This window comes from Aedes albopictus, chromosome 3, assembly GCF_035046485.1.
Source record: "Aedes albopictus strain Foshan chromosome 3, AalbF5, whole genome shotgun sequence".
Taxonomy (NCBI): Eukaryota; Metazoa; Arthropoda; class Insecta; order Diptera; family Culicidae; genus Aedes; species Aedes albopictus.
This window is the reverse complement of record NC_085138.1, coordinates 410,035,797-410,059,533: the sequence shown is the minus strand read 5'-3', so window position 1 is coordinate 410,059,533 and position 23,737 is coordinate 410,035,797. Positions and strand designations below refer to the sequence as shown.

The window sequence follows — 23,737 nt, the reverse complement described above, 5'->3', positions numbered from 1 at the left end:
GTTTGGTGGCGGCCCGACAATACTTATTCGGGAGGTATACAGTGTGGATGATTATGATGATGATGATAAAAATAAAACCACCATCGGCGCAAGGATTACCTATGGCTGCAGAATCATTCCGGAAAGGAATGATCTACCTGATGGATCTTCCTGAATTTGAGCAGTTTCTCTAGCTACATGATTCGATTATGTACAGAATTACGTCTACATTTCATATTTTGCACGATCCTGTTGACCGTCCGACCTAATTTCAAGATCAAGTTCAATGATGGGTTTTAATTACACAAGTTTACAAAATAAAACGAAAGTCGTGAACTTCTGTCAACGACCAAAATTTTTGAAGCACAATTTAGTGCTGATTTCGAAACCGACCTTCAAAAAATTTTAAGTAGAACAGTTTTTGAGTTTTAGCTCAATATCGAGTTTTGCAACTTTTCAAAATATGTAATTTACTAAAATTCAAATATATTGCGTTTTGTTCAACCAATTTTAAATCTTTTTCCATAAATTAAAAGCTTAATACTATACCATTCGAACATCTGAATACAGGTTTTGCATCAGATTGATGAAATTCAAGATATTGGCGACTTTTAGGGACAATCTCCTTAAATTTTAGCAAAATTCCCAATTTTTTTTGAAGAAATGTATTTTTTTTAATAAGAAAAAACCAACTTAATTTTTTTTCTCGACGTTTATTTGACATATCATATGTAGGCGAGTTACAGTAAAAATTTCAGCTCAATTGGAGCATTGATTACGGAGAATGAGATGTGTGAAGTGAGCGACTTCGCTTAAAAATAGAACAAAAATCGATTTCAAATCATCAACCTTGTATGGAAAGTCGAAAAAATTTCCGCTCTACTGTAATTTTTTTCCTTCGCGTTTTCGAACTCAGGGCATGATTCTACACCAAAAATGATCATTAGCTTACCGAGTTCAAAAATGCTGTAAACTAGTGTTACTTTTAGAATGCTAAGCAGATCGATAGTGCTTAGCTATTGGTATGGTTTGTGTCGGGTGTCGCTTCAGATTGTTTATTTTATCATGATGCTCAAAGTCAGTCGAGTCCTACTCAACCGCCTAGCTTTTGCTTCGTTATTTATGCTGATAAATATTGTCACTCTGCTCTACGTTCATAAAATAAATAATTGTGGGTCCTATTTTATTGTGGTAGGTCATGATTATTCGAATTTGATTGGGGTTTTATGATGTGGCTCGCTTGGTTAGGTGTAGGAAATTGTTGGAAAGGAATTCATTCCAAATTGTATGGATGCAAATGTATTTATGTAGCACTTCTCGAGAGCCGATTAGCGTTGAAGGGCTATGGGTTTGGCTTGTTGTGTTTTCGCTCTCTCTATCGCGGCTTTGACGTTTCTTCGCTCGTCTATCTTCCTCCAGGTATCATCTGTGATCCACTGCTTTGCTTTCTTTCACTCTAAAAAATCCAAACGTCAAAGTTACGTGAAAAATCACGTAGCACCGAAAATGCGTTCATTTTCTTTAGTTCACCTGACGAAGGTAACAGTTACCGAATAATTGATGATTATCAAATGAAACCCCTGTTGCATTCACTCTGGTACCCGGTATCCCTTACGTGAAATTTCACGTAACCTGTTCATTTCATTGTGACAGCCTTCTGAGTTCATCCACAATGGACTTATCCACCGATGAACCGAATTCATCGCGGTCCGAGAATTTTGACACTAGAGCGGGGCCGTTCCAATCAGAATTTAACGATTCTGATTGGGAATGGCCCCGCTCTAGTGTCAAAATTCTCGGACCGCGATGAATTCGGTTCATCGGTGGATAAGTCCATTGTCTGGGCAGCCTGGAGCCCAAACGATCGGCAAGATGGCGGCAGTTGACAATAAATCTACTTTTGTTACCAATTATTTTGCGTTTTAAACAACTGTAAGTAGTCAATATCAGAAATATTGAAATATTTGATAATCAATCATTGTTAGTGCTTTTCCAGGAATGGTGAACGTGGATTGTCATCGGCATTTATGCAGCAAAATTACAATCGAGCTTGATGAAAAAAAAACTAGCTGACCGAAAGTGATCTCGTTCGTGTTCAACCGTGTTTCAATTATAATGAATAAACATGGAATTGATATGATCAAGTTATTACTTTTATTGTTGTTCACAAAATTGATATAGTGACCACACCTACTTCCAACACTTCGTAGCGATATTAAAACCCGTTCACGCTGTTTGTTTTGAATGACGTGGATGCGGAGTTAGAAATCCCAAAAAGTGTTTGGAATTTGGTACGGCCACGGTATCAATCCCGCGATTCCTTCATATATTTTTGATAAAAATTACTGAAATAATAATACTTTAAGTTTATAGTTGCCCTCTGTAAAAGGTACAGAAAAAGTCCGTAGTGTAACAGTCCACAATTAGGACAAAACTAAACTTTATTTAACGATTTAAATTACAACATAAACGATCAATAAACAGCTATCCCTTATCAACAAAACACGAAACTGATCTTGAATCTCTCCGGCGTGGCTCATCTATTTCCTCATAATACTCAAACGAATCCATATCATCGGCATCAGAGAGAGTATCTCGCAGTACAGGGAATCGTGGTGTTGGTACAGGGTTGAATCTGCGACGGGGTTTCGGTGTCATGAATGTTCTGACCGTTACATCTCCCCCTCCTAGACGACGAGGCTGGTCATCAGATGAGTCAGTTGATTTTGAAGTCGATTCAGCATCACCATTACTTCCACAGCAGTTATAACAATCGCTTTCGGTTGGCGTGCGACCATTGTTCTGCTCATTCTTTCTTTGCTGCCGCAGTTTGTATAGCTGAGCGGAGTAGTTAATAGTTCGGTCACGATGGATTAGAAGCAGGTACGCATCCTCGATCGACGACAAACACTTCATCTGCTGTTGCAGATGGAATGGAAAATGCGCACAGATATTCTATGAACTCTTGCTCTGAAGGCGGTTGTGGCAGATATGACACTCTGCGGAGAATTCCAATGAAGTATTTTCCCATCTTCGATACTGCACCTCTCTGATGGTAAGAACCGTACGCGAATTCATCCCGAATGCGCCACTGGATATCATGCCCCCAGAACCTTCGAAGGAAGGACGTTTTCAATGCTTCGTAGGTTTGATATCGACGACCGAATACTTTCGCCCAAACTTTGGCATCGTTCGAGAGACTCGCAAGAAACACTGAACATTTTAATTCTTCAGTAAGGAAATGCGTTGCTGCGTGTGTCATCACAAAACATTCGTAGTCCATGACAAACTCTGGAGCGGGATTTCTGAAGACATTTCCATCAAAAGTTGGTGCACTTATGTAGCTTTTCCAATGAGAAGAACGAACATAGTGCCAACCATTAGGATGGTGATTGTAGAATGCTCCATCAGCCACTGGTGTAGATGATGCGTGTTGTTGAGCCATGATTCTTATTTTAATTTAGCACATAAGGGATTCGATCCCGGTTGAGCCCCCAAGCTGCAACAGTCCACAATTAGGACAAAACTAAACTTTATTTAACGATTTAAATTACAACATAAACGATCAATAAACAGCTATCCCTTATCAACAAAACACGAAACTGATCTTGAATCTCTCCGGCGTGGCTCATCTATTTCCTCATAATACTCAAACGAATCCATATCATCGGCATCAGAGAGAGTATCTCGCAGTACAGGGAATCGTGGTGTTGGTACAGGGTTGAATCTGCGACGGGGTTTCGGTGTCATGAATGTTCTGACCGTTACAGTAGTCGTTACGTGAAATTTCACGTAGCTATCACGGGGACGACTGGTGGAATGATTATTCATGAGTTCATTTTCAGCCATCTATATTTCACTTAAGTGCTACATGAAAAGTGCGATGGACAAAAACCACGTATGTTTTCACGTAACAACGACGTTTGGATTGTTTTCAGTGTGGGTACGTAGCTCACTCAAATTATATTTGCCGGTGACGATGAAAGCGTTCTTGGTGGCGCTCCATTGTTCGTTTACGCTTCCACCTTCCGGAATATCCGTAGCACGGTTCTCTAGCTCCTCGACGAAGGACCTTCTCACCGTTGAACACGCCACGTACAAAACTTTCCAAACAAGCAGGAACTCTTTAGGTCCTTTACATCATGTTGTATTGTAACAATTGTAACAATTAAGAATGAGCTTTATTATACATTTTATACATCATTTCGTTGTTATCGATATTAGCTACGTTGCTAACGCAAATGATACATGGTCCGACAAAATTGCATTGCTATGAATTTAATTCCATCAGTCTCATCATAACCATAATGCTCAGAGAACCTTCTAGGTTCTACAGCATGCTAGATGGGTAAATGTTGCCGACAGTATAGCAAATAGTTCTAAGAAAATATATTCTTGAATAGCCCTTCATGCCATCACTAATTCAAACATTATTGCTTGTTCTCGATCACAGATTTCAACCGCACATTCCTCAAAGACTGAAAGCAACCACTAGCGTTCCGAAACTAAAACGGGAAACTAAACCGGAAAGGACTCCGAAGCGTCGCGATGGCAAAGCCCGAATTCTTCTCGATAAGTTGTCCGATTCCGTTATCCGAAAACATTCGCGAAGCGGCAACCACCATCGAGGACGACATGACGGCAAAAGTTCGCGACGTGAAAGGAAGCGTGATTCCTCCAAGCATGATCGTCCCCCTCCGGAACACTTAAAGACATCCACCCCAAACCGTGTCCAAACAACTCGACGCAAATCTCAGCGGCTCAGTGACGCACGTGATGAGCAACTGAAGGAGACCGCGAAAGCGAGGCTTTCGGATCCGGATCTGGCGACGACGCGGGAGGATCCTGTTGATGAGCACGCGTTGGGTAAGTCGAGGAAGGAATCACTGAAGGAACTGTTCGGAACGGACGATGAAAATTCGTTATTTGGAACGCCGGAAAAGGTTTCCGGGAAGCGTCGTCATTCCGAGACAAGGGACAACTCGGATGATCGTAAGAAACCGAGGGTCTGTGTTGAAGGGAGGGCTGATCGAGAGGAAAGAGCTTCCAAAGAAGTGGGTAGCAATAAGGGATTCAAGTCGAAGGGCTGTGATAAAATTAGAGTTTCCTCGGAGAAGTATCCGGAGGAAGTTGCGAGTAACTCAAAATTGAATGAACCGATATTAGTAGATTCTTCGTCTGAAGATGTTCCAGAGAGTCTGACTCAGAATGATCGACTTGCACAGGAAAACAAACATCAACCTTCAAAACTCGAAATAGCTGCGAAAACTCCTGTTCAAGTGAATGACACAGTTTCGAAATGTAAAGATCGAGTGAGATCTAACAGTTCTTCAAAGGACACAAACTCAAAAGATGAATTGGCCGGAATTCATACGAATACTTCGAAACGTGTCCGTGAGACGGCTAAAACGGAAGGCCAACCAGTACCAGATATATCGCTAAATGAATCAAATAAATCTGCCCCTAAACCACAGATTCTTGAAAATCAACCATCCCAGCCATCAGTAGAGATGTCATCGCCGAGGAAACGACGTAACTCTGGCAAACGAAATGCGCCATCATATAACTCGGTATCAACCACTGACGTCATTGGAAGCAATACATCAGAAACGCGAGAACCTAAATCTGTATCAAAGGAATCATCCAGGTTTGATCAAACAGCTGACAAGTCCCTACAAAACCTACCTCGAATTGAAGTTCAGTCATCCACATCACCATTGCAAAGTAAAAAACCGAGCCCGCCATCGAAGAATGCATCTTCTACCTCTGCAGAAATTAAGAATAAAACAATGGAAAATCAAGCCACACAAGAAGCTATGTCAAACGAATCATCACAACCATCAAACAGAGAGCTAAAAACAGCGACCGAAGTCACTGCAAAAGTGGCAGAAGCATGTCGAGAAGATCTGCCGAACAAAACAACTGAGATGCACGTGAGAGAGCCCAAAGAGCAGCAGTTTTTGGATCTTCCTTCGTCGGAAGCATGTTCGAGCGCAGATACCGGTAATGCTGAGCCTCATACTGCAATGGACGACTCCTCTCGCCAACCGAAAGAATCTGAGCTGGTTTCAGAGCAAACCCTCCCGGAAATGCCTAAGGCTACTCCAGATTCCGAGATCTCCGAGACCCAGCTTAGCAAAACCCCCCAGGTCATCGTCTACTCCAACAAATACGGCGAATATCGAGTCGAAGACAACAGTGAAACCGAAGTTACCATCTACGTTACACGTAAAAAGCGGAGAAGCCGAAAATCGAACCACGCCAGCCCAAACGTCAGCAATTCCGGTTTGGATGTGAAATGAACAATTAGAACTATGTCTTTTCGTAACGGTTTTGTTTTATATTGCTTTTACAAATATATACATCTTGTTAATCTAAATTTGTAAACGAACTTTTCTCAGTGTATCATTTTTCCCCATCCCTGTTTCACTATCTTGAAAGAAGAGTACACCATTGTCAACCGGAAGTAAAAGGCAATTTTTCAGTTTCAATAAAGCTGTCGCGAGAGACAGACGCGTTATTTCTTAAATTTATACAGTCCACGAGCTAATTTTCGCGCTGAACTATCCGAACGACCATTTTGGTCCATGTCGATCCGGATATCGATTTAGTGCTGAAGAACTGTGAAAAAATCCCGGAACGTGCGCGGAACGGGTGATTTTCGGTGGTCGCGATCGCCGGAAAAGATTGCCCTGAGTGGCAAAGTGTTTTGATCGTAGCACGAGCTGTTGCGAAGAAAGTGATTCTAGTGATTCCGGAGGGCGTAGCCCCAGAAAGAATATTCGGAACCCGGAGGAGTAGCCCTGAGCGGCAAAGTGATTTGATCGTACCACGAGGTGTTGCGAAAACGCGGTGTTTCGGAGTGATTCTGAAGGGCATAGCCCCAAGGCAAATTGCCAATTACTAGAGAAGATTGCTCTGAGCGGAAAGTGATTTAACTGCAGCACGCGGTGGTGTGAATAGAGTGAATTTGAAGGGTGTAAATCAGAAAGAAATACTGCATTCCGGAAAATATTGCTCTGATTTGGAAATTGTGGAGAAGATTGCCTCCGGAAGTTGCGATTCCGGGCGAAGTGCCAGTGTGAAAAACGATCGGCGGCCATCTTGAAGAGTGGCTGCTGAGAAATACAAAATGGCGTTTTCTGAGTGGTGGTGATATCGAAAGATTGGAAAGAAGACGGCCATATTGAAAAGTGATATAAACAGGAAAAGAAGAGTGAACAAAAGTGGAATGCTGTTACGGTCTGCAGGTGCAAAAAAGTCGCTGTTTGCTGTTTCACCGGCGGCTGCTTCGCGTACAGCGAAAGTGGCGCATACTCCAACGTTGACGGTTAAGGAACAAAAGGAACGGCAGTCGATGCGAGAAGCGGATGCAAAAATGGCGGAGACCGTTGATGCTCTGGTCCAGTGTTGCCTGTCAACCAAGGGCAAGGTTGAACGGATCAGGAAAGCGATCGATGAGGCAGATTTTGACTACGGTAAGTTCAACATTCATGCTTTGAATTTGTACTTGAAAACCGTAGATTTAGCGTATACGGAGTATAACGATTTTCAAAATCGCATATACATGGCGGATCCCTCGAAGAGGCAGCAATATGAACAGCAATTTGTCGACTTCGAGGAGCTGTACGAATTCGTTCGTATATCATTATGCGAGATGCTTTCAAAGTATGAGCAGGATCAGCAGGCCAACCTTGCCTTGGCGGCTGAGGCACAGCAGCAACTGCAAGCGCTAAAGCCTTCACCGGACGGGGGTGCAAGTAGCAGTGGTGTCAATCTCTCGTCCCGAGTTCCGTCCCTTTTGTTACAGAATACGCCTCTGCCAACATTCGACGGAAGATATGAAAATTGGTTTAAATTTAAATCAATGTTCTGCGATATCGTCGACAAGTGTGTCGCTGACTCGCCTGCCACAAAGCTCCATTATTTGGACAAAGCGTTGGTAGGCAAAGCTCAAGGTGCGATAGACCAGCAGACGATTAACGACAACAACTATGCAGGAGCCTGGAAGATCTTGACTGAACGTTTCGAAAACCTTCCGATGGTGCTGCATGGTCATGTGATGAAGCTATTGAGCCTGAAGCAAATGACCAAAGAATCGTCGCACGAGTTAAAAGCCTTGATTGATGATTGCGAGAAACGGGTAGGCTCTCTTGAATTCCATAAGCTAAAAATGGATGGAATGTCGGAGGTTATCGTCATTACGCTGTTGACCACGAAGCTGGATCCAGAAACCAGAAAGTGCTGGGAGTCAACCATTGAGCATGGAAAAATGCCTACCTATAAGGATACGATCGCTTTTCTTCGCAAACGGAGTTACGTTCTCGAACGCTGTGAACAGATGTCGAGTGCCCCGAAGACCAAAGCAGCGAGCGAGAAACCCAAGAGCACTGTGATGACGAGCAAGGCGCATTCAGTGGTGGTACCAAAATCCGACGACAGTTGCCCAGTTTGCGACTTGGGTCATCCTGTTGAAAAGTGCGAGACGTTCAAAAAATTGAACATCGATGGCCGCTACAATAAAGCGAAGCAAGTAGGCCTGTGCTTCTCTTGCTTGAAAAGGGGGCATCGAACGGCGAACTGTAAGGTGAATGTATCCTGTACATCGTGTACCAAGAAACATCACAGCTTGATGCATCCAGAAGAGCGCAAAACTATGACATCGAATCCTCCACAAACACCCGCCACCAGGAAAGAAGCGACAGGGTCCGATGAACAACCTTTGACTGCAGCTAAATGTATTGTCCCGATTCAGCCCCGCGAAGCAACGAAGCAGATTCTTCTGGCGACCGCCATGATTCAAGTGATTGATGTGTGCGGTGTGGCTCATCAGTGCCGTGCTCTCCTCGACTCCGGTGCAATGGCCAACTTTCTGTCGGAGCGTGTAGCGGATTTGTTGTGTCTTCCGAAAAGTAGCGTTAACATTCCCGGTAGTCGGAGTGAACGGAATGAAGTCCAGAGTAAAGTTCAAGGTCCAGGTTACGGCGAAATCAATAGCGAATGAGTTCGAGTTCAGCTTAGACTACCTGATTGTGCCTCGTGTAACGAGCACCCTACCAGCAGTGAGAATCGATGCTTCGAATTGGCCCATCCCAACCGAGCTGCAGCTAGCCGATAAATCGTTCATGGAACCGAGCCGTATCGACATGCTCATCGGTGCGGAAGTGTTCTATGATTTGCTTCAAACAGGTAAGATCAGAATGTCTAATGATCTTCCGACTCTGCAAGAAAGTCTTCTGGGTTGGCTCGTAGCCGGTCCGGTCGTAGATATCGAACCCGTCCATACCGTGCGGGTCTGTCAAGTTTCCTCCGTAACGGATCCGGACGAAAATCTACAAGAGTTGCTGAAGCGCTTCTGGACCATCGAGGAGCAAGTAGCGGAGTTTGAATCGACCAGTCCAGATGATGATTGTGAATCTCACTTTTTGGAGACGCACACCCGAAATGCGGATGGAAGGTACGTTGTCAAGCTGCCTTTCCGGGACAATGTCAGTAGCTTGGGTGAATCCCGGAAGCAAGCGGAAAAACGATTTGAATTGCTTGAGCGTAGGCTGGTCAAGAATCCGGAGATGAAACAAATGTACGATGACTTTATTGACGAGTACTTGGCATTGGACCATTGCGTGGAGGTTGAACGTAGCCACAAAGATGATTCGGAATTCGTGTATTACCTTCCTCATCACTGCGTCATAAAGATGGAGAGCTCCTCAACAAAACTCAGGGTTGTATTTGACGCTTCCGCAAAGAGCGATTCTGGACTTTCACTAAACGATGTAATGAAGGTAGGACCCACGGTACAGAGCAGTCTCTTCGACATCATACTGCGGTTCCGTTCGTTCAAATATACGTTTTCAGCGGATGTGCCAAAGATGTACCGCCAGGTATTGGTGCATGAACAAGACAGGAAGTTCCAAAGGATCCTGTTTCGAAAAAGCGAATCCGAACCTCTGAGGGAGATCGAACTCAAGACGGTTACTTATGGAACGGCTGCTGCACCCTTTTTGGCAACTCGATCGTTGAACCAACTAGCAGATGATGAGAACGACGATTTTCCAGAAGCTAGTAGATTGGTGAAGAAATCGTTCTATATTGATGATGTTTTGACCGGAGCAAATTCCTTGGAAAAGGCGATAGCGCTTCAGAGAGACTTGATTGCTCTGCTTGACAGGGGTGGGTTCGGACTCCATAAATGGTGCGCCAACCACCCGAAGCTTCTGGAAGGCATTCCCATTGCAGCTCAAGAAAGACAGATGGAATTTGAGGATTGCGACATCAACGGTGTCATTAAAACACTTGGGTTGTATTGGAATCCAGCCGAAGACCAGTTCATGTTTCGCGTTGAACCGATCAACGAAACCTTGAAGAAACCCACGAAGCGCCAGATCCTCTCGGAGACTGCAAAGATTTTCGATCCGCTCGGGCTGCTCGCCCCGACGGTGGTGATTCCGAAATTGCTTATGCAGCATCTGTGGAGAAATAAGCAAGAATGGGATGAGCAAATTTCGGATGAATCTCTGCAAATGTGGACCCGGTTTCGAACCGAGCTTTCTGAAATCGGCACTGAAAAAATTGATCGACGAGTGACAAGTGATGATGCTGTCAAACTGGAATTGCACGGTTTCGCAGACGCGTCTGGCGTAGCCTACGGTTGCTGCGTCTACATGCGAAGTGTGAAGGAAGATGGGACTGCGAACATGAAGCTGATTTGCGGAAAATCGAGAGTAGCACCAATAAAGGAATTGCAGCGAAATGTCAAACCGGAAGCGGAGCCTGCTGAGATGACTATCCCCCGCCTTGAATTGTGTGCTGCTCTGTTGCTGGCACGCCAAATGAAAGCAGTATGCGAAGCGTTGGAGATGAAGTCAGATCAAGTGATACTTTGGTCTGACTCTAGCATCGTGATTAGCTGGTTACGTCGGCTGAAACCTGAAACGTCGGTATTTGTTCGAAACCGTGTAACGAAGATACATCAACTTCAACCCGACGGTACCTGGAAACATGTGTCATCGAAATCGAACCCTGCGGACGTGGTGTCCAGGGGTTTGTTCCCGAAGGAGCTGATGAATAGTGATCTGTGGTGGCAAGGGCCACGATTTCTACGAATGAATGAGGATGATGGTGAAGCACCAGCTGCAGAGTTTGAAGATGGTGCCGAAGAAAATAAAGAAGAAGATTGTGATGTGATGGCAGCCATAGTGCAAGACAATCAACCGTATAAAGTGATTATGGCTTGCAGTAATTATCGCCGATTGCAACGAGTGTTTGGCTATGTTGCACGTTTTATCAACAATTGCAAAGCGAAAAACTTGAGTGAAAGGTGTTGCGATCGGCGGCTTACATTGACTGAATTGAACAATGGACAAAAACTTATGGTGAAATGTGTGCAACACGAGGTGTATGCTGAAGAATTTGAGTGTATTGCAAAAAATAAGCCAATTAAGGGGAAGTTGCGAAACTTGAATCCAGTGCTTGATGAGGATATGCTGCGAGTTGGAGGTCGCATTCGGCACTCTGACCTTCCTAAGGACCAGAAGCATCCTTTCATATTGCCTGAAAGGAACCACTTCACGGAAATTTTGATCGAGACTATGCATCGTGAACACCTTCATCTGGGCTTGAATGGTTTGCTAGCAACGGTGCGTGCTAAATATTGGCCAGTAAACGCTAAACAAACTATTCACCGAGTATTGCGGAAGTGCGTAACCTGTTTCAGGATGAAACCGAAGATGCTTGACCAGTACATGGGTGATTTGCCCAGTGTTCGAGTGACTGCTGCTCAACCGTTTTCTCGGAGCGGAGTAGACTATGCGGGACCGTTTTTCCTCAAACAAGGCCGCGGAAGAAGTCCAATGAAGGCCTACGTTGCGCTTTTTGTGTGTATGAGCACTAAGGCTATACACCTAGAATTAGTGACATCCCTAACGACAGAAGGATTTCTATCCGCACTCCATAGATTTGTCGGACGACGTGGAAATGTATCAGATCTGTCCTCAGATAATGGTACTAATTTTACAGGAGCAGCAAAAGAACTGATCGAACTAAAAAACCTTCTGAAGTCCCAAGCCCTGGAGCAAAAGGTCAACGAATTCTGCCAACAGCGAGGTACCAATTGGCATTTCATCGCTCCAAGGGCTCCTCACCAAGGAGGCCTTTGGGAATCGAATGTGAAGAGCATGAAGAATCATCTCTACAAATCGTTGTCAGAAAGTCATCTGACATACGAAGAAATGAACACCCTCTTGATACAAATCGAAGCAATACTAAATTCGAGACCCTTGATCCCAATGAATGACGATCCGTTGGATTACGAAGCTCTCAGTCCTGGCCACTTCTTGGTGGGTCGGGAGCTGACATCTGTTGCTGAGCCAAACTATGAACACCTGAAGGATGGAGCTTTGTCACGATACCAGCTGATTCAGAAGCGGAAACAGTCCTTCTGGACCCGTTGGTCCAACGAATATATAACCACTCTCCAAAAACGAAGCAAGTGGTTCAAGGAACCTATCAAACTACGAAATGGTCTACTGGTTATCCTGCAAGAGGACCATACGCCACCGCAAAGTTGGAGGCTTGGTAGAATTATCGACACGCACCCTGGGAAGGATGGCATTATACGAGTCGTTACGGTGCGCACCAGTAGCGGCATCTACCGTCGGGCAACAACCAAAATAGCGGTACTACCAATCGACGATAACGTTCAATCGACGACGCAGAAGGAAGATTGAGGTGTCCACCTCACCCGGGGGTGAATGTTAATCTAAATTTGTAAACGAACTTTTCTCAGTGTATCATTTTTCCCCAACCCTGTTTCACTATCTTGAAAGAAGAGTACACCATTGTCAACCGGAAGTAAAAGGCAATTTTTCAGTTTCAATAAAGCTGTCGCGAGAGACAGACGCGTTATTTCTTAAATTTATACAGTCCACGAGCTAATTTTCGCGCTGAACTATCCGAACGACCACATCTATTCATTAATAAACCAAGATAAGAGAGATACACCGCTAATTTCCGACCCAATCGAATCACCAAAGCTCCGTCTGTACGGCCTTCTCGGCCGTTTCAAATGCCAACTGCCGCAGTTCTTTCTCGTTGTTCAGCTTACCGGGCGAGAGCGTAGGGAATCCGGCTTCCCGTAGCAATCGTTCGATCGTTTCGTCCCGTTCGCGGGTGGCATCGACAAACGAGCCGGAGATCGAATTCCATTGGCTGAGCAGATCGGTGTGCCGGACGGCCAGCTGGATGCGATCGCCCTCCAGCCGCATCCATTCCGATTTCAACTCGTCCCGCTGTCGGCGCAACGAACCGACCAACGGCGAGCGTTTCTTTTTGGGGGTTTTGTTCTGAGGAAAAGTGTTGGTCGTTAGCTTAGTAAATGCGGAAGAAACAGAGATTATTATACCTTTTTCGAGTCCATTTCCATTGGTGAGATGATGCTTCAGATCAAAAAAAAAATCCGATTCAGCAGAAATTTAATTCTATCGAGCACAGGAATGCGCCAGAGCACAATCAGTTGCAGCACCGCGCAGCGATCGATGCAGGTAGATGCAATTTCCCAAACATAAATAATTTGGATCGCGTTCACGCGTACTTTTGTCGGAGTTGCATCATGCAAGGGGAGTGATGCCGTTTGGTATAAGATTTTTGACATACTCCATAAAAGCTCTACACGGAGATACTGAAAAACTCAAAATTAGGTACTTTTAAACTCAATTTTGAGTTCTTTTTCGTCTCCCTTTTCATGCGCTCTTTCTAATGTTGTCAGAGAGTGAAGAGAGAAACAGCCCAACTTTTGCAGTTCAGTGCGTCAAGCCAAAACTGAGTTTCTAGCACAGTACTCAAATTTGAGTGAATACAACCTAGTCAAAATTTCGGTTGGGTGAAAAAAACCTAAAATTAGGTATTCCTTTCACATGGAAGCAAGCGGGAACAACCCAACAAAAACATCGATTCCATCAACTCAAAAGTGGCTTGACGCACGCAACCCCGAAGTTGAGTGGAAAGAACTCACTTTTGGGTAGTTTCGTCTCTCCGTGTAGGTTGAGGCGGGCGCCAGGTCTATTTTGTAAAATCTGGAGAAAATAGGCCTTAAGCCTGGAGCACATAGCGTCCGTTCCGTCGAGGTTTGCGTTTTTTTGACAGTTTTCCCATGGGAAATGTGTCAAACTACTGTCACGCACACGCAAACGTATGCATTGTGCGGGGCACTTTATGAATAAAGCTGATTAAATACTCTTTACTCAGATCTCTGTGAAGTTTCACAGAGATTTGCTCCACGACTTCACATAGATTTAGTAAAGAGTATTTACTCAACTTTATTCATACGGCACGCAGAAAAAAAGCAAGGTAAAATCAAAAATATTTCAGGTAAACTCAAATAAATTGTCAATTTGCAATTTGTTCTGGCAACAAAAATAAAACTGTTTGGAGCAAATCGAACGTCACATTTGAAGCAAATTCAATCCATTTTTGAAACAAATATGCATTCTCTGACAGGTTATGTTAGAAACAAACGTAAAAAATTTTGTTTTGGGTTCATTCACAAATGTCATAACGCTAAAATTGGTCGTTTTCAACACCCCCCCACCCCTTCGTAACACTGTTTATATGGGGAAAATTTTATTTTGTTCGAGCTGTAACACCATGAAGGACACCCACCCACCCCCTCAAGCGTTATGACATTTGTGAACAAGCCCTTTTTGTGGCAGGTCGGCCCTACGGAAATATTTGTTTTCCAATTAAATTTACAAAGTCATTTCCTTCTCTAGGAAAATCCACTTCCCGCGTGGCACTTTCAATGCCAACATCATGTAGATAACATACGCTCCCGAAATCAATGGGATTTCGTGGAAACTTTTGGTGAAACTTGACTTTTTTGCAAGAGGAAATCTTGTTTGGTGCTGCAGCTGGAACTTGAGAGTTTTGTTTATGTTTTCGACGGCGGACGGGGGGCTCTTCAATGGGTATTGTAGAAATCAATATGTAATTGAGTTATTTTTAAAAATTAATATTTCAGTTTTAAATATTTTAATTTTAATTTTGTCTGGAAAAATCTGGTTCGTGTGGAAAACCTTACAAGTTCCGTGCAAAACCTTTCAAAATCCAGACAAAACCTTACAAATGTCACACATAAAATTGTTTCTTCCAGATTTTTGGAAAATGAAACCTCAAAATTCTGGAAAAGCCAGATAAATGTTGAAGACGTGCAACTCCCTGACATGTACAAACATTCAAGTCCATTGGAATTAAATTGATTGAGATACAGCGGAAACGGCATAGAATAGGCCCCCTGTTCAAATGGTCCCAGTCCACTTCCAGAAAACATTGGATCTCTGCTCAATTTCGATAGTTTTGTACTAATAGTAGCAACTACGAAATTCAAGGTCATCTATACTCATGATCATGTGTAAATACCCAAGTAACCACAAGCATTATATCATTGCACGAATTAGACTGAATATCAACCTTTGCAATGCAAAATGCAGTAATTCCACACTTCTCATGCAATAATCCTTTAGATTGACATTACATGCATTACATTTTTTCTTTACATTAGGGTGCATTAAAAGGTGATATACGATAATTCAATAATTCAACACTGCAAAAACTGAATCAATGCAATGTACAAACTAGCAAAGGTTGCTCTAACAATACAATTATAAAAGCTTGACTCTAATGGTAAACAAATGAAATCAAAAAGAGTGAACAACTTTACGGTCAACTCTAGCGGTTTTCAACACTTCTGGTTCGGCTCCCGATCAACTTAATCTCCGTTTGAAGCGGTTTGAACCACCGATCCACGCCTTTCTTCAGCAAAACCTTTTTAGAGATGACTTTTCTCTTTTCTGTTACCTGCTATCGCATGCAAATAATGCTGGAAACCCCAATTAGCATATGAGTTGTGTGCGAGAGGTGTTTTAATTTTCTTATATTGAATAAATATATTCTGAAATGCATTATGTATTTTTCAGTGATTTATCAGAATGTAATTACAGGGATTCTATTACATATGACATAGTCGTTTTGCCCTCTACAGCAATGATTGAGACAGAAGAACAGTTTCCTTTTAGTTAACGAAATATCTGTTGTTATCACTGCAGCAGAAACAGTCCAAGGCGACAGCACGTATGGAACTCATCTAGCGGTCTTCAACACTTCTGGTTCGACTCCCGACTCGGCAACAAAAAAATGATGGTTAAAACATTCATGTGGGGGGCATTAGTACCGTCGATAACGAAACGGTGCTAAAAATAGATTTTTGTTTTGGTTTTTCATGTTGCACGTATTAAGCATGTGCAAATGCAAATGTACAGCACATGCATTTATGTCACTTTAGCAATGGCTGTCAACGTGCTGCAATATGTGGCACTAATCTGATTTTAGTGGGGCCCTTTTCGACTTTAATATTGCTTCAATGAGGTGTATAAAGTAATGCAGCATTATATACATAATTTTAAATATGAATATATGGCAAAATTGGTGCACTTATATACGGCTTCGTGGTTACTTGGGTAATACATAAAAGAAAATATGCACTAGCATAGGGGGGCATGTATGGTATTTATGGCGCCTCTCAATCTTAGACGATTTTTTAATTTATCCATACAAAAAATCGTGAAAAAGTTTTGCTCACCTTGTTGCCCCCCAATAATTTGACCAAGCTGAGGCGCCCACATGGGAAGATTTATGTTCGCTTACTAAAATATTACTCAAATTGGAGTGTGATATCGCAGTATAAACCCAAGTAACCACAAGCATTATATCATTGCACGAATTAGACTGAATATCAACCTTTGCAATGCAAAATGCAGTAATTCCACACTTCTCATGCAATAATCCTTTAGATTGACATTACATGCATTACATTTTTTCTTTACATTAGGGTGCATTAAAAGGTGATATACGATAATTCAATAATTCAACACTGCAAAAACTGAATCAATGCAATGTACAAACTAGCAAAGGTTGCTCTAACAATACAATTATAAAAGCTTGACTCTAATGGTAAACAAATGAAATCAAAAAGAGTGAACAACTTTACGGTCAACTCTAGCGGTTTTCAACACTTCTGGTTCGGCTCCCGATCAACTTAATCTCCGTTTGAAGCGGTTTGAACCACCGATCCACGCCTTTCTTCAGCAAAACCTTTTTAGAGATGACTTTTCTCTTTTCTGTTACCTGCTATCGCATGCAAATAATGCTGGAAACCCCAATTAGCATATGAGTTGTGTGCGAGAGGTGTTTTAATTTTCTTATATTGAATAAATATATTCTGAAATGCATTATGTATTTTTCAGTGATTTATCAGAATGTAATTACAGGGATTCTATTACATATGACATAGTCGTTTTGCCCTCTACAGCAATGATTGAGACAGAAGAACAGTTTCCTTTTAGTTAACGAAATATCTGTTGTTATCACTGCAGCAGAAACAGTCCAAGGCGACAGCACGTATGGAACTCATCTAGCGGTCTTCAACACTTCTGGTTCGACTCCCGACTCGGCAACAAAAAAATGATGGTTAAAACATTCATGTGGGGGGCATTAGTACCGTCGATAACGAAACGGTGCTAAAAATAGATTTTTGTTTTGGTTTTTCATGTTGCACGTATTAAGCATGTGCAAATGCAAATGTACAGCACATGCATTTATGTCACTTTAGCAATGGCTGTCAACGTGCTGCAATATGTGGCACTAATCTGATTTTAGTGGGGCCCTTTTCGACTTTAATATTGCTTCAATGAGGTGTATAAAGTAATGCAGCATTATATACATAATTTTAAATATGAATATATGGCAAAATTGGTGCACTTATATACGGCTTCGTGGTTACTTGGGAAGTTAAACTGCATAATACTTATTTCACATTAAATAGTTTTCCTACATCAAGGAGAGATCGTTTATTACCCTTTTTTTTGCACTTGAAGCGCACTTGATCATTATTGAAAGGTACATCAGTAAGTATCGCCCATGATAAAGCAATGAGATCACGTTGCTGCACCGTCAATGTAGGGCTGAATATCGTCGATGTCCACTAGACGGCTTGCGTCAATCTCTTCCCCGCACATTGTGCATTGGTTCTCTGTTGATTCCAGGATTCTGGAACGAGTAATTCAAATGAAGAGAGATATGAAATTGAGACTTAATATTTAGTTAGTTAACATACTTCATCATTTCCACTTTCAAGGCGGGAAAATCACACTCCGGACATGCAGCTACGTCATCCTTGACGATGTGTTGTCCCTGAAAAATGAACTTCAATTATAGAAGCCATACCTCCCAATAACCTATCCCACCCACCGTAGCAATGCAGATCGGCAGCGTCGTCTTGCACTGTCCGCATATGAAATCCATCGACGGGAGATTCGCATCGCACACCGGACACGGACTGGATTCGTACGCGCCTTCGTCCTCCAGCTGCCCACGTGGAGCCTTGCGCACAATGGACTCAATCTTTTTGGCATACTTCGAATCGATCTGTCCGCGAAACTCCGATCGCATCAACATCACAGCGTACTCGAAGGCGGACTTGCGCAACCCCGTCCGGTGACACTCGATCACCGTGGAGGTCAGAATTGGGACGACATCTGTGAGGAGTGGATTGGTTAGGTGTACCAGGGTTACATGGGAGATTGTCTTCAAACTTACGTGATGGAAATTGTGAGATATTCTTGGCTACTTGAAGCAGTAGCCGAGCGGCCTGCAGGTGATTTCCACGTTTGACATGCGTCCTCACCAACGTATATCGATGCAACAGCATCAAGGAAGCCTTCATGTCGGACGCTATCGTAAGGTTGTTGCGTTTGAGCTCTTGATACATGGAAAAGAGCAGATCGTGAGCACTCCGGTAGTTTCCGGCGGTCTGTTCCTGGTTTGCTATTATCATTGCGGCTTTGGCAGCTTCCTTAAACTGCCTCTTCGCCATGTAGAGGCGAAACAGGAGTTTTGGATCCTTGGGGACTCCGTCTGTCTCTCCGAGTAGGTATTCTATCAGCTGGTTTGAAAGCTTTTGGTCGTTGGCAGATGCTACGCAGTCTATAGCTAGCGAAAGTGCCGTATTCTCTTCGTTACTGAACGAAGAAGCCTTCAGTAGATGTTTCAAAGCTTTTGAGTATTCTTTACCTAGGAAATAGTACTTCCCAGCTAGAAGCGTATACTTTTCGTTTTCGAAATGCGTGGCAAGAACGAGGTAATCACTGGGTTTTGCGTTTGAGCTCTGCTCCAAGACTTCGCCGTAGTAGCGAATTTTATTCTGCTTTTGAGCGATTGCGAAGGCATCCGAAATGGAACCGCAAAGTACCAGAAATTGGATGGCTGACTCGTAGTCCCCGTGCTGTTCAAAGTATTTGGATAGAAGCTTTGATCCTTCCACGGACCGCGTCTCTAGGAGAATCTCCGAGGCGCTATGAGGGTCGGAGAGGTATTCCAGGTAAATTCGTACAACACTATCTAGATCTCCCGCCAAGTGGTAACTGTTGATAGCATCCGCGTAGTGTCCTTCCATTTCCTTGGCTTTGGCATATGCAGCATGAAGCTTAAGACTAGTAACATTCGGTAGAATGCGATCGATTTTCTTCCACTGCTTGAGATTTATATACAGCTCGCAGCACTTGTCCCAGTTTTCTCCCTTTTCGAGAAGGATGGCTGCTTCATTTAGGTTGCCATTGGTCATCAGAGCTTCACCGCATTCGTTGAAGAGCTCTTTATCATTCAGCTCCAAGGCTAGTTGCACACCTCGCCGATGGTCTCCACATTTGATGCTAGTGCGAGCGATTCCCGCCTTGCACAAGCTCAAATGTTGACTGAGGACGTCTTGCTCAATAACTCCATCTGAACTTGGAAGAATATCGCTTTTTAAGCCACGTTCAAAGTTCATAAGTGCTTCTGCGTAATTTCCTCTACAATTAAACGAGCAAATAGACAGATATTCGTTAAAACTACGATTTCAATGATACTTACGTAAATTCCAGCTGTTGTGCATACTCTCGCGCCAGGAATGGTAACTGCTCGGGCGCGAGAGAACCTGCCAGGGCCATTGCCTGTTCCCACTGTAGCAGATCTCGGCATAGCTCGAGGGCTTCCTGCGGATTACCGCTCTTGGCAAACAGTGTTTTTGCTTCGTCGATCTTATTCAATAGTAAGGCACAAAATCCGGCTAACGTATTGAGGTCCTCGATTTGTACTATATCTTCCAGAGCGTACACCATGGCTACGTCTCCAATGTTACGATAAACCTTGATCGCTGTGCATAGAATTATAATAGAAATTTAGGTTTTCAAAAGTTTCTTGAACACTTACCAAACGAAACATTCAGATCTGCTATGGATGATCTTCCCAGCTCCTTCCACTCCTCTACGTCGTTTAACAAATTGCACAACTCCCAAGCTTCATTGTACTTGCGCATCAACCGAACGGCCCTAAGCTGTTCCTTCACATCTCTTCCGGGTTTGTTCGCGTGTGTATCCAGAACAATGTTCGTCAACCGACCACCACTTCCATGAAGGCACAGTTCGCCATCATACAACATCAATGGCATCTGATCGCTGATCAAACTGGTAACTCCAACCTTCTCTATTATTTTGCCATGTACCGAAGCCCGCACCAAAGCATACGTCACACAACTACTCCGATCGAACGCAATGAATACGGTCGAATGCGAGAAATCCCACAGAACGCCAACGGCATGCTTGGGAAAATCTGGAATTCGAATCGATTCCTCCGTTGCCGAAATGTACACGTACCCATGGGTGTGGTCATCGATGAATACCAATCGCGTGCCATCCAGGTCGGCATGTAGGGTTTTTATGCCAACTTGATGCCGGAATTGGACAACCGTAGACCAGCGTTCCAACGAGAAGTGAACGATGTTTCCGAGCTAGAAGGTAACAACGATTACGTAAGATCAATATTGGTGGATTACAATACTTACATCCGTTGCAAAACAAAGGAAATCATTGGTCAGGGTTAAGCAAGTGATCACCGATTCACTCATGCCGCGAACCTCGTCTGGGAATATCTTAGGTTCACGGTTCATCGTAGCCTCGTTAGTCGATTCAATCTGCACAATATACCAAAAAGTTATCTACTCTGTCCTCTTAATTTGAGTCAACGACCTACCGGATGCAGCATGATCTGCCCTCCACAAAGGACGGCGCAGTACTCGGAGCTCAGCGCCACCTCCTTGATCTCCGACATGTACTCACGATCACCCAGCAGCAATGGGCTATCGGTTAACGTCCGCCCCAAATCGTAGAACCAAACGTGATTATTCATTCCGCAAGCCATATGATAAGGCCCCACCGCCAGGAAAGAAGGCTCAATCTCCAGAGCGATCATCGTCGGAGCGGATTTGATCTTGTCCGGTGCGTAGTGATGGATTGCCACTTCCGCCAAACTGGACAGGAGTGCTATCCGAGGCGGAGATACGGCGTACAGCGAGTGCAGTTTGGTTACGAATACGCAGATAGCACCCTGAGATGTGGTTACCCCAAGAAGCTGTCCATCGGAACTCCACTCGATGTTCTTCAGGGCTGCCTGATCGTGGAGTGTTAGGATTTTGACCGTCTCCTGGAGATTGCTCATGGAGTGAATTTTGATGCTAAAATTTTAAAACTTACGAAATATTCCAGGATGAGTGATATCAATCGCTCTTACTTGTTATCTCCGCAAGAGGCAATGAGTTCCAGATCTTTGCAAACGGCAATGCTGTTCAAAGAATCTCGATGATTCTTAACCTGCCAGAGCTCCTGACCTACTTCTCTAGGATGCGTTGATATCGCAACTACATGGCCTAAACTAAAACCCAGCAGCACATATCCATCTCCGAACCACTTGTGCTGTAGTAGTGATCCATAGCGTTGCTGAAATCCAAGTTCCGTCGGAGAATCCGGCTCCGGCAAATGGTACAGAAACAGAGTCCTTTTCCCAAGAATCATACTTATCGTGTTCTCACCCGGAAGTCGCTCATCCGTTTTCATCTCGGCAAAATGCATATCGCTAGGGTTGTCTCGCAGTTGCACCGACCTCAACGTGTCACCTTCCTCATTACTCAACGACAACGTCTTATCTTCGCTGCCCAAAGCCAGAATGTGTACCATTCCGACGTTACCCGACCCCCAATTTGCGAAACCCCAGGCCCCACAGGTGATCCGCTTCGTATGCTTCCCCAAAATCGGAATCCTTTTTGTGGTTGCATGATTGTATATCGAGAGATTACCTCTAGAAGTGGCAACTGCGAGCAACAGATTACGTGTGGACCATATGATACAACTCGGTGGATCACGCAATCCAATATCCACGTGTTGCTTCTTTTGCGAATTCGAATCCCACACGATGAGTTGCGGCGAACTTTGCGTGATTATTGCTAGCACATCTCCATCCTTGTCCCATGCAAATCCTGCGCAGAGGCTGAAAAAGACTACACGTTTGAATTGGATTCTTATAAGTAATGTAATACAGAATTTAAATAGTAAATCTGAACATGTTTCTTCATCGAAGCAAGTTTTGAAAATCACGTGATTTACAAACATATTTACATGAAATGAAACTAAAATAATTATAATTTATTTTTTAAATCAATAGTGATTACTAATAATCTTCGACCGATTCCTTGATTTTCCGAGATTAAGCGATTTTCTATTAAAGTCAAAGCATAAACACATTCATCTTCACAACACGTTAAAATTAATCAACATCTTGACGTATATACTTAATCCTAGCTTGATGCTTACATCGTGCATAAAAAAATAGAAAAAAAAAAAAATTGAAAGCTGAAATAAGTCCATGTTGATGCTTCTTGGACGTTGCGAGCTTATTTCCCAAAAAAAAATCGATGAGTCTTACCAATCAGCCCGTCACTTACCCCTGCAATACGATTCTCTCCACGAGTAAACCCTGTCGATTAAACACCGCAACAGTTCCATCGCTTCCAGTGGAAGCCATAAGTTGGGCGGAACCACCCGTTTGCCACAGAAAGTACACATCACCCTGGCCGTGAGGTTCCTCGTTCCGGTACAAAACCTAAAATCAATCATTCAAATCCGATTTCACCGATCATTTGCGTCTTCCCCAATCGTACGCAGCAGCACAACAACGCACCAAAAACTAACGGAAATCAACAATTAAGTAGGTACTCACCTTATCCCCGCTCATCTTAGCTCACTGTCGTTGTGCTATTCTAGTTTCTTTCCGATTATCCAACCCTAATATGAATCCATTTCCATTATTTTCCAGAATTTGGTTTTACTGCTGCCACTTTTCTTTCATAAGAAATCCTGCGAAATGTTTGTGATTTAGTGAAAATTTTCTGTTTACCACTTTCCACAGTGACAGGTTGCTATGGTACCGCAAAGGAATCATAAAAATAGCGTTGCATTCGCTTTCGCTGCAAAATAATGAACCCGCACACCAGCATGCGGGCCAAACGTCACACGGTGAACCACACTCCGGGATGAACGCTTGCTACACTGAGCGAATGCTTCTGCTTCATGTTGAATAAAAGACATGGCATTTGAATGCTTGACCTCGCCTTGCCGTTATTCGAAGGACTTTCTTCGCTAGTCTTAGACTAGCACCGAAACGCACTTAATCCGCAATCGCAGCACCCAAGCACAGCATTTTCCTAAGTCCCTTTTATGATGGGGAACTTTGCTGTTTTTTGTGTTAACCACCGTTGATCACACGCGCCCAGGATAACGAACATTGGTCATCGATCGACCAGGGAAATAGGAATCAGCGCTCATCACTGACGTGATCAATGCAC

General features: G+C 43.5%; 3 protein-coding genes across 3 annotated transcripts; 1 reads left to right on the top strand and 2 right to left on the bottom strand.

Moving 5' to 3' along the window:
- The first annotated feature begins 4,373 nt into the window (after positions 1 to 4,373).
- LOC109402147 (immunoglobulin A1 protease autotransporter-like) lies at positions 4,374 to 6,340 on the top strand. Its single transcript, XM_062856235.1, has one exon. It carries the CDS (start codon positions 4,389 to 4,391, stop codon positions 6,279 to 6,281), a length of 1,893 nt encoding a protein of 630 aa, XP_062712219.1. The 5' UTR covers positions 4,374 to 4,388; the 3' UTR covers positions 6,282 to 6,340.
- Positions 6,341 to 12,945: 6,605 nt separating this feature from the next.
- Positions 12,946 to 13,531, bottom strand: LOC109426457 (uncharacterized). The gene is made up of 2 exons (XM_019701977.3): positions 13,379 to 13,531; positions 12,946 to 13,319 (listed from the first exon to the last, which is right to left on the bottom strand). Exons 1-2 carry the CDS (start codon positions 13,397 to 13,399, stop codon positions 13,002 to 13,004), a joined length of 339 nt encoding a protein of 112 aa, XP_019557522.2. The 5' UTR covers positions 13,400 to 13,531; the 3' UTR covers positions 12,946 to 13,001.
- A 4,317-nt stretch (positions 13,532 to 17,848) lies between these two features.
- On the bottom strand, positions 17,849 to 23,517 carry LOC109426455 (WD repeat-containing protein 19). Its single transcript, XM_062856241.1, has 11 exons — positions 23,113 to 23,517; positions 22,838 to 22,995; positions 21,631 to 22,383; positions 21,094 to 21,574; positions 20,906 to 21,034; positions 20,275 to 20,851; positions 19,936 to 20,218; positions 18,625 to 19,874; positions 18,277 to 18,563; positions 18,143 to 18,219; positions 17,849 to 18,075 (listed from the first exon to the last, which is right to left on the bottom strand). Exons 1-11 carry the CDS (start codon positions 23,125 to 23,127, stop codon positions 17,964 to 17,966), a joined length of 4,122 nt encoding a protein of 1,373 aa, XP_062712225.1. The 5' UTR covers positions 23,128 to 23,517; the 3' UTR covers positions 17,849 to 17,963.
- Between the last annotated feature and the right edge of the window lie 220 nt (positions 23,518 to 23,737).